Source organism: Anguilla rostrata, chromosome 2 (genome assembly GCF_018555375.3).
Source record: "Anguilla rostrata isolate EN2019 chromosome 2, ASM1855537v3, whole genome shotgun sequence".
NCBI classification, from domain to species: domain Eukaryota; kingdom Metazoa; phylum Chordata; class Actinopteri; order Anguilliformes; family Anguillidae; genus Anguilla; species Anguilla rostrata.
In genome coordinates, this window is record NC_057934.1 from 32,107,915 (window position 1) to 32,123,685 (window position 15,771).

A 15,771-nucleotide genomic window follows, 5' to 3' on the forward strand; every position below is an offset into this window, starting at 1 on the left:
ACCACAGCAATTCCCTTATGTAGAATGCGACTAACTTCCCCAAAAATGAACTTGCCACACAAGTTTAATAGAGATCTTTATTATAGTGCATTTCTCAGATGTTACAGAATGGGTTAAAAAAAAAAAGCTAAACCAAAGGGAAATGAACGTTTGAAAGGAAAAGAACAAAAAATTACATTTGCAGACTTTTTTCTCCAAATTTTACAGAGATGATTTCTCAAACTTAAAGCTTCACGTCTGACCCAGTGGTAGATAAGTGGTGCCTACGTGACAGTTTCATATGCAAGTTCATATGTAATTACTCATTACTTAATATTTTCAACTGGGGGAAAAGAAATGGTCAAGGAATTGTTTTTGCACTATGGCTTTCACGGTAGACAAAAAAAACAAGGCCAAACGTAAATAATGAGGATCTTTGAGTTATGTATATATCATCCCACACTTACTAAGTTTGGTGCATTTTGCAAAATAACTGCGTTTGTCCAGTTGTCACCAAAAAGGCCACCGCTCCGCTCAGAGATGGCGCAGGGCTGTAATTCAGAGCAGATGCACAGGCCATGGACTGCACTAGTATCACCATTGCAGTAGCAGTTCGTGGGTGGTCACAGAAATTCTCTCAGGTCGTTTTTTTTTTTTTTTGCTCGTTTCCTGCAATTGGATTACGTCTTCAAAACATGCAGTCACAGCCATATGTAAGCGCACTGATTACAGAAACAATACCTGTCACAGCATTGCTGATGAGCTGCTTGATACAGCCCATCAAGAGAACAATGTACTATGGAACAACAGTCCTCCGCCCCAGCCAAGTCTGAAAGGAGCCGGCCCTTGCACACACTCATGTAGGGCAGCCTAGCTTCTTCCCCACGACCAACAATCCAGGGAGTGTTCACTCAATCCACATTTCCCAGGGAGGCAACTGCGGAATGCCGACCTGCTGTTTCCGTGAGCATTATAAACCTTCCGTAATGGAGAACTAGAGATGTTTGCTTAAAGCTGGTGCTTAGGGTGGGGTGGGGGGGGTAGTCCTGTGGCTCAAGGAAGCGGTCGATTCCACAAAGTTGCCTACATGGGAAACGTAGACGCTTGCACTGGTGTGTTAATGATTGGCCTGTGACAAGGATGAGGTGGGCAAAGCGGGGCTGTAATTCCACGGACACAATGAAGGACAAAAAGAGTGTTGCTCTTGCTCAAGCCCTGCATCCCCAGCTTCTCTACAGACCATTCAAAGCAGTGCAAGTGGATGTGTCCCAAAGCCCTGCATCGCTTATGTGCTCATTCACCGACCACCACCACCCCCCACCCGAGAAATCAACACGTGGGTCATTTTGCATTTGATTTGCAACCGTACACCTGGCTCACCAGCACCACGCCGAGGCGGCGGGTACGTCTGTACAAAAAAAAAAAACAAAACTCTAAACAATAAAAACGAAAACTGAAAAGGAGGACCAAAGTGGGAGCAGCTCGCTGAAAAGGCCTCACTGTCCCTGGGCACGGCTGTGCTTCGAGCTCTCTTCCGCGGAAACAAAAAGAAGCGCCACTTTATTGCATGTTCCACAGGACAGTCAGGAAGAAATCGGCGGTTTAACGGGGGAAATCCCGAGTCAGGGCGTTAAGGGCAGCGATGCTCTCGGAGGAGCCGGCCTACCTTAACACGGTGGCCGCAGTTTCCCCGGGACGTTTACACAACCATGAAACTCACCTCTAGGCTGAAGGTGGACAAGCTCCGCCCGAGACAATGTTTTTTTTTTATTTTTTAAAAAAGGCTACTATAAGCCAATGAACCTGGTTTCGGGGCGTAGGGTCGCTAAAGATGCATTGGGGCTCCGCTCGGAAACGAACGAGTCGAGGCGAGCGCTTAACTGAGCCAGGATCTGCGCCAAAATAGAACGATCTTACTTATGGAGCACAGTTGGTGTCCATCTTGTACGCAGGCCCAGACCTGTTGCTACACCATTTCTCTTTGTCATGCTGGAGGGTGCAAATGTGTTACCTTTGCTGTCGATGACAGGCAAGCAGCCAAAATAACTGCACGCTGAAAAGCAGTCGAAGGAGACTTGCGCTGCTCGGTTTTCATTCGGTTTTAGCAGTTGTGGCAAAAAACGCGCGTGGAGGAATGCGCACGTAGAACCCGATGCACGTAGCATTTCGAGGAATACAGGTCAAAGCTTCTAAAGGCCAGCAACCTACCGACCCTGGCAGCCTGTCGAAACCCTGCCCGTCTTCGACGGCCGGCACACTCGACAAACGATACCTAGCCACCGCAGTGGAACAGCTGGTGCTCCGTACGACCGCAGATACCACCGAGCAGGCGGCCTGCTGTCACCGACGGTACAAAACATCAGTCTTTACCGGTGTTCTGGAGGGCTGACGTCTCCATGACTTAAATGACAAAGAGAGGGGGGGATCTGCTTTTACAAGGTGACTTAGCATAATGGGAGTTTTTCCATTAAAGGTAAACGGGACAATTGAATTTAAAATGTTAACCATTGTGTTGTGTTCCATAGCCTCACTCAAAAAAAAAAAAAAAGGAAAGAAAAAACTAAACAGGTAGTGTTCATCAGAGAGCCAGGGCTTTTAGTTGCAGGAGTGGGGGGAAAAACCAGGATGATTTTCCAAATGATGCAAAGAAGGATCTAGGATGGAAACAGCATTATGACTCTTCCAACCTGATACAGGTCACAATGTGAGGGTGGGGCAAGGGGTTCAAACCGACAATGAAACATGCACGTCTCTCCAACATTAACACTGGTGGTGTAAATCAGGTTTCTTTTTTTTTTTTTTTTTTTCTTCCTTTTAATTTTTCTAAATCGTTTTAAAAGATGACAACACTTGCATCCTGGGTCTTTCTTTGCCTTTGTGAAAACCGTGTTTGCTCTATTGCGGGGCTGGGCTGGGGGCAGGGCAGAAGAGGCGCTCTGGAGAGCCAGACTGTGGTTTCCGCGGGAGTTGTGTAAAGGCACGCCAGGGCTGCTCCCACTGCCAGACACGCAGACGCGCTCTCGCGCTCACACAAACGCACTCACACGACCACACTGACACACGCGTGCAGGGCAGCACTGGCCAGAGCCCTGGAGGGGGGCGGAGGGGGGGTCGGGGCTGGACATGGAGAGAGAGAGATACAGAGAGATAAGTGAGATATGGGGTGGGGGGGGGGGTGTGGGGGTGGGTCAAAGCTGGGACCAGTGCTGCCCCTGTCACTGCCACTATGGAATGGATCATTTCTGGTTCTTGAGCTGGTTGGAGAGCCAGTCCAGGCCCTCGTAGAGGCCGTCCCCGCTGGTGGCGCAGGTGGCCTGGATGTACCAGTTGCGCTGGCGCAGGGCGTGCAGGCCCAGCTTGTCTGTGATCTCCGCCGCGTTCATGGCGTTGGGCAGATCCTGTGGGTGGGGGGTGGGGGACAATGAGTTTAGTCGGGGGGAGGGGGGCATAAAGGAGACTCAGACACTTGCATGACAGGATAAAATCAACTGAAAAATTCTTGCTACCCAGAACACACCGACATTCCGATCTGAGTAAACGCTTTTCTTTCCTTCATTTTTAAAATGCGCATACTACATGAATGCTTGCTTCCAGACCTGGGTCAAATACGTATTTGTTTTGGATTCAAATACTTTTCTGTGCTCTATTGATCTTGCCTGGTGTAATTGAGCCAGCCAATATGTCCAGAAGGCAGGGTTTGCACTTTTTGAGAGCATTTCATTGGTTCCAATAAACCAGACAAGATCAATAAAGCATAGAAAAGTATCTGAATCCAAAACAAATACGTATTTGACCCAGGTCTGCTTACTTAACCTCAATCTTGAATTATAACGTAGAAATAGACTCATTTAGGGCCATGTTAAAATGATAAATAAGCCAACACGATCACATTTTACGTAACAAAACGGAATTCGGAACGAGACCGGCGATATCATTTGAGAAGACTGACGAGAAAGACAAATATCTCTCGGGAGCCTAACGTAACAGGTCCGAGAGCCTCAGGCAAAAATCATAAATTGTGGTTTTAGAGCAACATTTACACTTTGTAGCATGTCGTTTTCCCCGTCTATCAGATATTCTCCTCAGACAAACCCAAAGAACCATCATTGGATCAAACGATTTTGCAATTGCTACACTAGCCCACTGTAGCTGTCCGTGTGTGCTAGCTCGGAGACTGCGGCAACCCTAGTTGCATCCCAAGAAGAAACAGATGCCGTTTGCTCCCTAGGCCTCAGGCAAAATTTCCCCACGCACCTACACCCCAGAATGGAGCAAGTTTGGGTCTACAGCTAGAGTAGGTACGTGGATGCTTCAAACAGAACAGAGAAAAGCCAATTTCAAAAGCGAGGAAAGTCATTCTAGCAAATGGTTGCCAGTCAACTCAGTCATATATTAACCAAATGCCAGAGACAGCTAGCTGGTTAAATTCTTATGGGGAAACGTGTCTGTAATCTTTAACAACCTAGCTAGCTGGCACATTTACAATTAAAGATTACCAAACCTTGCTCATTAGCTAAATGAAAATGTCAGTAGCATAAAATTATTATGACGGGCATGTGAGGCCACTATTAAGAGGACTGCAACGCAAGTGCAAAAATAATACAGTAAATGACAGAAGTTAATCATGGTTGACTTGACAAAACTTCAGACTACTAAAATAAATCTCCCAATTTTGTCCATGTTTACTGGTATGGAAAAAAGGCAGAATTTCTTAAAGATCTGGTCTTTGTTTATTCATTGGGCTGTTTTCAAAAAGGGAAAGTTAGAAATATTAAATTACACATTTTTTACAGTGAGTTTCAACTACAACTACACCTACCCACAATTCGGTTATGAATTGCGATGTTTTCACAAAAAATGTCTTGTAGCTTTCTGCCACAAACAAAACACATCATGGTTTTGCTTCTCCTTCCTTAACCCTGCGCGTCACGTGGACCTTAGAACAATATCATCAACCACTTCACACATGCACGCGAGCCGAGGAGGGTGTGAACATGACAGATAAAATGAACAGAAGAATTTCTATTTTTGTGTTAGAAAAGAATATGACCTCGGAAAAATGCCACGGTCACATTCTTTTAATAAAACACTTATTTCTTTTAAAGATGCAGATTAAACATCAAGATGTGAGAGTGGCGGTAGGTTTACTTTGCTGTTGAACATGAATGAGTTAGGGTTAGGGTTTGAAACACAGGCTATTCTGCGTGCAGATATTCACACACCAGCAGGGGGCAACTTTACGTCCAGTGCTGAGGTTGAAGGCCGAACATTGTCGTCACGGAACATTTGTCGTCACTACACTCCATTTCACACCTCTTCAGTTTAAAAAAAGCCATTTCAGTTTCAGTGCATGTTCTCGACTGGTCCAGACAGTTTTTTAGTTTTTAGCCGATATGGCAACGAACCTCCATACAGGGCTGCACGATATATCGAATCGCATTTTTTTGTAACGAGGAAAAACCACCGCCATGTGGCATATAGGCTTCTCCCAGAAGCATTTAAAATGGCCTCTGGTGTTCGGCCATGTACCACAGCATGAGGTATGATTAAAGAAATTTTTTTTTTAAAGTAGGCAAAAAGATCACCCGTGCGCCCAGTTATTAGACACAGACAAAAAAAATACTGATTTGATATATTGTGCAGCCCTACCTCCATACTTCCATGGCAAAGGTTAGTGCAAAATGAAAATGACTATTTCTGGACAACTCTAATGGTATAGTGGCCAATATAGACAAGCCAATAGGATAGTGCGAACGTAAGCAAATATTCCAGGTCATCACTAGACTCAGAACTGCAGACCCTTTCCCTGGAATGACACGGCGAGCGGCCCGAGGACTGACGGGACAGAGCGGTACACGGGAGGGAGGCGCGGCGCCCACCTGTTTGTTCGCGAAGACGAGCAAGACGGCGTCTCGCAGCTCGTCCTCCGCCAGCATTCTCGTCAGCTCCTCCCGGGCCTCGTTCACACGCTCCCTGTCGTTGCTGTCCACCACGAAGATCAGCCCTGGAGAGCGCGAGAGAGCGTGTGAGAGAGTCAGAGTAAGTGTGTGAGAGAGTCAGAGTGTGTGTGAGAGTCAGAGTGAGTGTGAGAGAGTCAGAGCGTGTGAGAGTCAGTGTGTGTGTGTGTGTGTGTGTGTGTGAGAGTCAGAGCGTGTGAGAGTCAGTGTGTGTGTGAGAGTCAGAGTGTGTGTGAGAGTCAGTGTGGTGGTGTGTGTGTGAGGGTAAAAGTGTGTGTGTGAGAGAGTCAGAGTGTGTGGAGAGAGTCAGGTGTGTGGAGAGGAGAGTCAGGGTGTGTGAGAGCAGAGGTCGAGAGTGGTGTGTGAGAGTCAGAGTGTGAGAGAGTCAGAGTGTGTGTGAGAGAGTCAGAGTGTGTGAGAGAGTCAGAGTGTGTGCGAGAGAGTCAGAGTGTGTGCGAGAGTCAGAGTGTGTGTGAGAGTCAGAGTGTGTGCGAGAGTCAGAGTGTGTGCGAGAGTCAGATGTGTGCGAGAGTCAGAGTGTGTGTGTGTGTGAGAGTCAGAGTGTGTGTGTGTGTGAGAGTCAGAGCGTGTGTGTGAGAGAGTCAGAGCGTGTGAGAGAGAGTCAGAGCGTGTGAGAGAGAAAGGCTCAGATTCAGGCTTAAGTCCACAAAGTCAGACAAGCTGAGGTCCCCAGACCGACGCCCTCACCTTGCGTGTTCTGGAAGTAGTGACGCCACAGGGGCCGAATTTTGTCCTGGCCGCCGACGTCCCAGACCGTGAAGCTAATGTTCTTGTATTCTACTGTTTCTACATTAAAACCTGCAGAGAGAGAGGAGAGGACAGGGTTATAGCAGGAGCGCGGGGGCATGTTCCACGGGCAGCTCTCTCTCTAATCAGCTGCCCGGGCCTGCGCAGCGCGTCTCGTCTGCGGCAGGGGGCTGCGCATTCCCGCATGGCCGCCCGGCCATTATTTATTTAAACCGCACGAAAGGCAGCCGAACGGAGAGAGCGGGGTTAAACGACAACCGAGCGCGAGGCGGCTTTCGGCCCGCCGAGGGCGAGGAGGGGGCCCCGTCCCCTGTCCCCCCCCACCCTCGCGCATTCCCCAGAGAGCCGCTCCATTTCTGCGCTTCAGGCCGGACGGAGAATTTAATATCGGCTCCGATCCGAGTCGAGCAAAGAAAACAACGTCCGGGGGGGGGGGGATGTGGGTGCTGCCCAGACGGTTTGCGCGGCGAGGCGGCTAGCGAGAACCTCGCGGCGTTAGGGCTGCGTTCGAGACGTTCAGAGGGGGTTGGGTGGTGGTGGGGGTTATGGATTAGCCAAATTCAGAAGGGAGGGGGGGCGGCGCGGGCTCGCTCACCGATTGTGGGAATGGTGGTGACTATCTCTCCGAGCTTGAGTTTGTACAGGATGGTGGTTTTCCCGGCAGCGTCCAAACCCACCATGAGGATCCTCATCTCCTTCTTCCCGAAGAGGCCCTTGAACATGTTCGCAAAAACATTCCCCATCTTGATTTATCTGCGGGGGGAGAAAAACAAACGAGGAAGGTTTAGGCACGACTGGCACCTTAGTTACGGTCTGAAGAGGCTTCAGGGTGTTATAGTATCCTTGCAATGCATCACAAAAGGAGCGCAAATAAAAATGTCATCAGGCATCGAATACAGCTCTAGACTTAAGCTCGTACTTTTACCGAATTATGTGAAAGGGAAAATGCACTTTCAATGGCCGCTGTGCGTAACGCAGGAGATCATTACAGTGCATTCCTCGTAACTCCACACCTGTTAAGGACACCTCAAGGACAAGAAAGACTGGGTCCTAAATCATCCAAGACGTGCGCACTTGTGGTTCCATTTCTAACCTGACAGCAGGCTTCTGTGAATCTGCGACCGCAGTACACCGATGACTGTCATTACTATGGCGACAGCGTTCGTTTTGAGCCTCGTTCTCTATAACGTCGCCGACGACCGCATCCTTACACAGAGGCGTCTTTCAGAGTTTTTTTTAAAAAACCGCTTTGTCCACACGCGGAGCCGTCGGGATTAATGGCTCGCACGCAGACCGTAGCTCCATTATAACTCCATAAAGGAGCGGCTCTTGTCTGTGCAGCGGTCCCACGAGCCCTCTGCCGCGCAGGGCAGGGTTTTAACGGCGCTGGTGCAATGCAGAGACGAGGTTTCCTCCCCCCCCCCACCCCCCCCCCACGCTGTTTGCTCAAGGAGCAAAAAGAGCAGGATCCGCCGCTAACAGCGCACGTGGCTAGCTCCCGGCTCGGGGAAGCCTGCGGCCGTTTCCTCATCTCCCATTGGTCAGTGACGCCCGGGCTTTGCGCAAACACCGATGCGGTACCCGCAAAATCCAGATAAGCCACACGGCCACTTGAGCTCTCGCTGCGGCCTGCAAGTGATTCTACAACGCAAGAGCTCATACGAGTGACGCCAAAAAGTTTTCACTCTGTCTTTCTAAAAATGGGCATGCGGGCGCTGGGACTATTGATTTAATGGTTCACTTTCAGGCGGGTGTTACCCTCCACGAAAGACAGCAAAATAGTACTAGCAAATCAGTTTTGTTTTGTACATGGTAGGGATGTAACTGTTCATGCATTTAAAAAAGATTTTTTTTTTTTTTTTTAAACCCCCGGTTTCTCGCACGTGTTCGGTTCAAAAATCCTTCGAGTTGTCGATTTATATTTTCAGAATAGTAAATATCAACTTTGTCATTTAGCCTATATTGGTCATATTGGCCAATTCTTTTTGATGTTCACAACACTGAAAATAAAGCATATGGAGGAGAGCAGCTAACCCGGCCGGCTTTCGTTTTAAATAAATAATCCCGCAGAATTATTTTCACAGGTGGAAGTTGCAGCGAGTGCAGTTTACAGCAGAGGTACCGGTCGGTCAGCGAAAAAAAGGCAAGCGAGCGAGACAGAAGCGCAGGTGTAGGATCCTCCGACATCGATTCGGCCTGCTGTCGGGGATGGAGCATTATGGATTTAGCAGTAGCAGCAGCAGCAGTAGCAGCAGCAGCGATGGGGAAAAGATGGTGGATAAAACACTGGCGTGCACGTATTGCTTCATAACATAAAATAACAATGAGAACAGGTCGTTCGGCTGACAACTGACATCAGCGCTAAAGTCTACCTAGAGCTCCGTTTACCTACAAACTAGATGGTACCTAGAACCGTTTCAAGCCTGGTCTTGAAATCCCCCCGAGTTTCTCCCTCCTCTGCATGACTTGGCAAGCTATTCCACACACCGACTACTCTGTGAGGGGAAAAAAAATACTTCCCAACATCGGTGCGGAATTGACCTTTTGCTCATTTTTCATTTATGACCACTCCTGCTACTAACAGAACTCAACCTGAAGACACACGGCTTCTGCAAGTGTGCCGTATGCCAATAGAACGCATCAAGCGCGATGGCCCGTCTACGTCAGCACCACCCTGGTGTGCCCGTTACAAGCACCACAAGTACACATGTGGTGATTCACTTTTTGAGACTCAAGTTGCAACCATCTTCTAACTATTTTGACACAACAAATTACTGCATTTAAATGATAAACAAAATGTTTGTTCTTTGAAGAAATGACCACCTTTACTCTGTTTCAAATTAACAAACGCACCATTTCTCATCTTATTTACATTTAAAGTTTAAAGCAGGCTGAGTTAATGCTTTATTTTTTGTTGATGGCCTTCTCAGTTTTTTTTTTTTTTTTAATGTGGCACATTTCCTTTTGAAAGAAACCTGTGAAAAACTGTTCAAGCTCTCGATAACGACGCGATTCGTTCTGATTAGAATTTTTAACATTGTCGAACAAATGAAAATAAAAACAGTGAACCAAATGGGTTCAGTGAGCCGTTGTACCCCTAAGCACATACCCACATACGCGGTTTAATATTTGTCGTTTCTGAGGGCTCCCATGTTCGGTAATGGATAACCCTGATATAACAGTCCTGAATGTTTTATAGGCGCTGTCCACTGACACCAGGTGAAACACAAGGCTCCCGTTTTACATTCCTGGCCTGAGAGACAATGCAGCCATTAAGCAGCGGCTGTGCGCGCCACATTTAGGCCAGCGCAGCGGGAAAGAGGATCCTGTCATCTGGTAGAACTGCTGAGGAGGAAATGGGACAGGTAACGCTACACCTGTAAAAGGATCCAGGACTCTGCATAAATGAAGAGGGGGGGGGGGGGGGGGTCACTAGCACCACAGTTCAGTACTAAAGGTGCTGGCCCACCTTCCCCCTCTGTAGGCCACTTAGCAACAGCCCTGACCAATCAGTTCTCAAAAATATCAGTTTATGGCTTTCGAACGTCCTCGACTTCAGGTACAGAGAAATTGCTGAGATTCTTTTTCTTTTTTGGTTGCTTTGTCTGCTTATTGCATCACACAAAAGGACCTGTGGTGCATTCACGTCATTCGTTTCCATCAACTGTTACATAAATTTAAGTGTCAAAAACCAGCCAGATAATGCGTTGCACTGCTCTCTTTTCACAACCTGTCAGACAACCACAGCCTGTAACCAGAGAATAACCTGAAGCAGTAGAAGACAATTATTCAGACAGACGGTGTGTGAAGGATTAGAGCACCAATCCAAGTTTGCCATACCATTCAGCGGAACACTGTTACAATGAATAAAACGACAACTACACTTGACGAAAACGAATTCCCATCTTTCAAAAATGCGTCAGTGGCCAGTTTTGCAGTAATGGCACCCGCCTCCAGGGGCACATTACCTCTACGATCCTTCACCCACACACACAACCAACCTGACCTGCTTAACAAACCATTGTCTCAGTTGGACAAAAAAAGCATTCAAAGCCAGCTGACTTAGCATAATGGCGACCATTATGGATCAATTAAAAGTCAAGGGCCCCGTGCTTTGCAGGGGAACAAATGCCACAAACCGCACGCATTGCCTCTGAATAACAAATGGAAATCCTAAAAATGTTCTTCTATGAGGAACAGCCATTTCAAAGACGTCCAGGGCTGCAGCGCTCGTCACAGCTATATGACAACTCGAGCGACACCCATTTCAAGGCGCCTCTCGCAAGCACCTCACCCACTTCGCCAAATATGACTCATATCGCACAATCCTGAGGACAACAGTAGAGTCGACATCAGAACTTGCACAATAGGACTGAACTGACATTCCACTAGGTTGCATGAATTAAAAGACAGAAAGCGGCATTGAACGCAATTTACGACACCCAGAAAATACTCTTCAGGTTCACAACTTGGACTAGTTTCCATTCCTCTTGGGACCAAAAAAATATATATAAAACCAGTGACACATCAGGAAGGAGTATTACACATAAGGGCCTGTCAGGAGACTTCATCACACAAGCAAAACGTGCTTCATGTCAAGGGCAAGGGTCTCTTTCACCAGGAATTGGAGAATGTTTGCCCCCCTCACGAGAAAAGGGAAAACAAAAAAGGGGAAAGAAAGCAGTACTAATGGCGGGGGACAGGATGTTATCATACTCCAGTGTTCCGAATGATGACGGCACCGAGGTCATCGCGGAATACTCCCACGTGGACTGACGGCAGTCATCTCGAATGGGAGATGGTAGCATAACGGGGTGGCTTTCATAGCACAGAGCCAGAGCTTTATTTATCAGCTCATTAATTAATAAATGGGGCCCCTGGCAATGAATTATTGACAGAAGTCAAGAGAAAAGTGGAAAATGCTTCTACATTCTCTAAGACAGTCTAGTCCTCAAATATGCCACACAGTCATTCAATGTTTCATATCTCCCAAAATGGAAAATGTGGGAGTCAAATGGCCTTCCCCATAAAAAATGCTGCATTATCAGAATGTAAAAAGAAGAAAAAAACTAATAAAAAATATTACTTTTCATCTCTGTAATGCAAAGCCCTACCAGACATCTTTGCTGCTAGTCTGTTTTTATCAAGACCCTTCTGATCAGAATGAACATCGCCTTCTACGGGGCACATCAAATTTCAGGGGCCATCTCATCTCAAAAACAACATGGTAGAAGGCACATGAACTTCCACCGGTTGTACAAATAGCCACCCCATATCTCCCAAGCAGGAAGTTGGTGCGAACAAGTTAGGAAGCCCAGAAGCATGTTCCTTAAAGACTAGTGCAGACTAACAAAAATGAAGTACAACTGATAAAACATCCACTGTCAGCACAAATTCAATTCTTTTTCCCTCTGTGAAAGGCTATTATCTGTAGCACATAAAACCCGAATTACCACACCCCTATTGAGGCCAACGTGGGTGGGGCTGCAGAGGCCTGCTCACTATGAAACCAATTCTGCTTGCAGGCCTAACGCCAGGACCTCTGACAGTTTGCTCCCTTTTTCAGTAAGGTCAAATAACCACCTTCCTTAAGAAGAGATATAGTACATAGCTAATAAAACTGCAGAGAAAACTTGAGGGAACTATAGTCACCAAGATGGAGGAATCTCCAAAGGGGGAAGTGGCTGTTGAACAGATTACAGAAGGAATGTCTGTCATCCCCATATTAATAGATAATAATATGAACTCACCACCCTATTCAAACAACATAAAGAGTGAATAAATTCCATTGACATGATCCAAACCGCATATTTGTACTGAAAACAAGCATAACCGTACTAAAACAATAGCCAGAAGCATGTCACATGATCGACTCTTTCCAACCAGTCTCTAAGAGCAGCGCTTTATTAATATGAATTTAGGACTCATTCATAAAGGAACCTTATAAATTAAAATCAGTAACTGTAGGATCTAAATTCTGCCTCGTATCCATGGTTACTATGATATAGGACATGTGGTTTAGTGCTAAGGTAGGAAACTTGTCACTTGCTTCCTCCGGTGACAAGTTCAGTCAAGGTAAAAGCTGAAAGTAGACTCTTAATCTAACTCGTTATTGCTCTGAAAGGATTATTTTTTTAAATGACTGGTGAAAAAAAGACAACATTAACTACTGAACTTGGATTTGTTAGTCTAAACTAAGCATGATTTTATGCAACGTTAGTAAGCACTTTATATATATATTTTTTTTTAAGTTAAACGTTAGCTGGATATTTATGATTTACGTGTGGGACGTATCTAGTTATGTGAACAAACTCATGTTAGCTAACTAACCAAATTACAATTTAGCGCTAATAAAAGCCAGCTAACTCCACAGGAAAGAATAGTATTAACGATATACCGCCTAGTTAGCTCCAGTTATCTTTGCAGTGCTAGTTAAATAGCTTAGCTTGATAGCAGCATGAAATTATTCGACAACGATGGTTAGCAGGTTTAATAACGTTACCCACATTGCGGGCCAAGAAGCTAACGTCACCCAACTTAGCTAACTAGCTGATATGTATTTATTTTAAATACACTTACGACTACGTGCTAACGTGCTAGCAAAAAATAACTATGCGTAACGTCAAGCATAAACGCTTAGCGACTGCGCTTGTGCTGGACAAGGCCACAGCTTGATATGAACCTAACGTTAGCAAACATATCTAGCTAGCTAGCATGTTAGATAAAAACCCGACTAGCTAAACCAACGTTGTTTTCTTGTGACCAGACAGAGGCTTAAATTAGTCTACCGTCACTTCTGAATTAAAGATAGTAAGTCTAAGTATATACATAAACGTTAACAAACAGTCACCATTATGGAGATCGTCAAAATAAATAAATAAACGTTACGTGTTCTACAAAAATGCCACTTTAGCTAATTTACACTGAGACGAACGAAATGTTAGCTCAGAGGGAAATGGGATTTTCTTACAGCTACATATCTTGCATACATAGGAAGTCCGTAATTAGCTAGCTATTCCAGCTAGCCGACCATTCGCTAAGGATTACCGAACGCTAGCCCTTGGACAAATAGACCGCTAGGTAGCCAACTAGTCTAACGTAACAGTTAATTGTACATGACAACATTATAACAAACAAACCGAATAGCTATATGTAAAATACATAATCTATATTGTAACGGAACGGCATGTCGCTTTAGCTACAATTCCAACGTTAAAATAGCTAATGTTAGTGGCACTGCAAATTAACGTACAGATGGCTAGCTAGGCTTGCTTACACCCCATTCGACAGCTAACGGACCAGACGCGCATGATGCGGTACAAAAGGTGAAGTTACCTGGACATGTTATTATCAAACTATAGAAATATATACTGACACAACTACACACATATACTTGCTTACAACCCACAGACACACTATACGTATTTGAATGGTTTATATTCACCTCAGAGTCGCGGCTTCTGGATCTTTCTCTCGCGTTCCGCTTCTCTGCTAATAACAAAATGGCGTCTTTCGAGAACCAGAAGAGGGTCACGTCACGGACCCTACCCATAGTACAATGCCGTCCAATCGTGTCGTCTATATGGTGGTAAAACGTCGTCACCCCTGACAAGTATCCAATAGGCATACAGATAGTCATTGCGGGCGGTAGTGGAGAAAGTAGTTCCAGTTTTTGCCTACAAAATGAAAGACAAGTCAGACCTCAGGCGAGGTATTCCGTCCCCGCCCTAAGGATATGTTTCCGGACCCGGCGGACGTGGAAAAATGCCAGCATCAGCGCAATATCGCCAAGAAGAGTTCAGTAAAAATCTGTGGTCTCCAGTGGTTTGGCAAACAACACAACCAGCCAATGTTGCTATGACATCGTGTCCACAGTGTCACATTGAGAAAATGGTAAATTTCAGGTTGATGTACTGAATGACTGAACTTGACCAATCCACCAACGAAGTGCATTATGGACTGATAATAAATAAGTATCACTTGAAGCAGGTAACACAAATATGTTTTAACATTGCTGAAGTTTGCATCAGGATGGTCTAACTGTGCTCAGTCAAATAAGATCTTCATGCCACACTAAAAGTTGATGGAATTTTTGTTTTTAAACTTGATTCACATATTGCAAATAGTGTACCCAAAGAGCCACATTCAAAATGCAAATATAATTTCCAACCTGTGCACACATACATAATCCCACAAAATAGGACCACTTTCTGTTACTCCCATTGTAATGTTGTGCTGTGTCTTCAGGTCACTTTACAGATCCTAGAAACTCATTTAGTTTGTTTGGTTTTTTCTCTTGGTTTCCTGATTTCCACCTCTTCTGACACGAGAGCTCAGGCATTTATGGCTTTTGCAAGGAAGGGCCCCTGCTACTGCACTGGGTCCCTGATATTTCCTTATTATACTCAATGCATATACCCTTGCCTCCGAGAGTCTGAAATGTTGGCTGATGAGGCACAGGTCTTTTCTTTTTCTGACTGACCTTTAGTGACAGCAATGCTCCCAATGTGGTGCTGAACCTGTCATAGAATCTGTGAGCATGACAGTCCTGGACTAAGTCCTAGTGCGAGAATATACAGCCTGGCTACTTTTCAAGGGCTTGTACAAGGGCCTCTTATACAAATTGAAGGCTACCTGTCGGCAGGGATTTTCAAACTTGGTCCCGAGGACCCACTGTATGTGATTTACCATCTAAAGGCCACATTATAATAGAAATAACAACAATACACACATTGAGGAATAAAAGTCTCATATTTATATTCAATGATTTTTCAGGCGGAAATATTAATAATTGCATTTTCTGTAATGGGATGGGCCAACAGTTTCCCTTCCCTCTGTGGTCTGATTGTGCATTGTGCCCTCCTGTGTCTCGTTAGTGTCTTGTCTATTTAAGTTCTTTTCTTCCCTGACTCGGGTGCTGGTTCCTTGTGTTTCTGCTTGTGTTTTCGTGTGTTTCTGCCTGTGTTTCCGCGTGCAGCTTTGCCTCAGTGTTTCCGCCGGTGAGTTCCTGCCCTGCCCGAGTGCTGTTCAGGACCTAGCTTGAAAGCCTGTGTCTACAGATTGAGCT

At 45.8% G+C, this 15,771-nt stretch overlaps 1 protein-coding gene across 3 annotated transcripts; it reads right to left on the minus strand.

Annotated features, from left to right (window-relative positions):
- Positions 1-63: 63 nt before the first annotated feature.
- arf2a (ADP-ribosylation factor 2a) lies at positions 64-14,296 on the minus strand. Of its 3 annotated transcripts, none has more exons than XM_064321644.1 (5): positions 14,149-14,296; positions 7,300-7,457; positions 6,645-6,755; positions 5,859-5,983; positions 64-3,377 (listed from the first exon to the last, which is right to left on the minus strand). In XM_064321644.1, exons 2-5 carry the CDS (start codon positions 7,445-7,447, stop codon positions 3,216-3,218), a joined length of 546 nt encoding a protein of 181 aa, XP_064177714.1. In that variant the 5' UTR covers positions 7,448-7,457; positions 14,149-14,296; the 3' UTR covers positions 64-3,215. The 3 variants fall into 3 exon arrangements, with proteins under 3 accessions (XP_064177714.1, XP_064177716.1, XP_064177715.1); XM_064321646.1 differs by lacking the exon at positions 14,149-14,296 and adding an exon at positions 14,040-14,061; XM_064321645.1 differs by lacking the exon at positions 14,149-14,296 and adding an exon at positions 13,983-14,006.
- Positions 14,297-15,771: the final 1,475 nt, after the last annotated feature.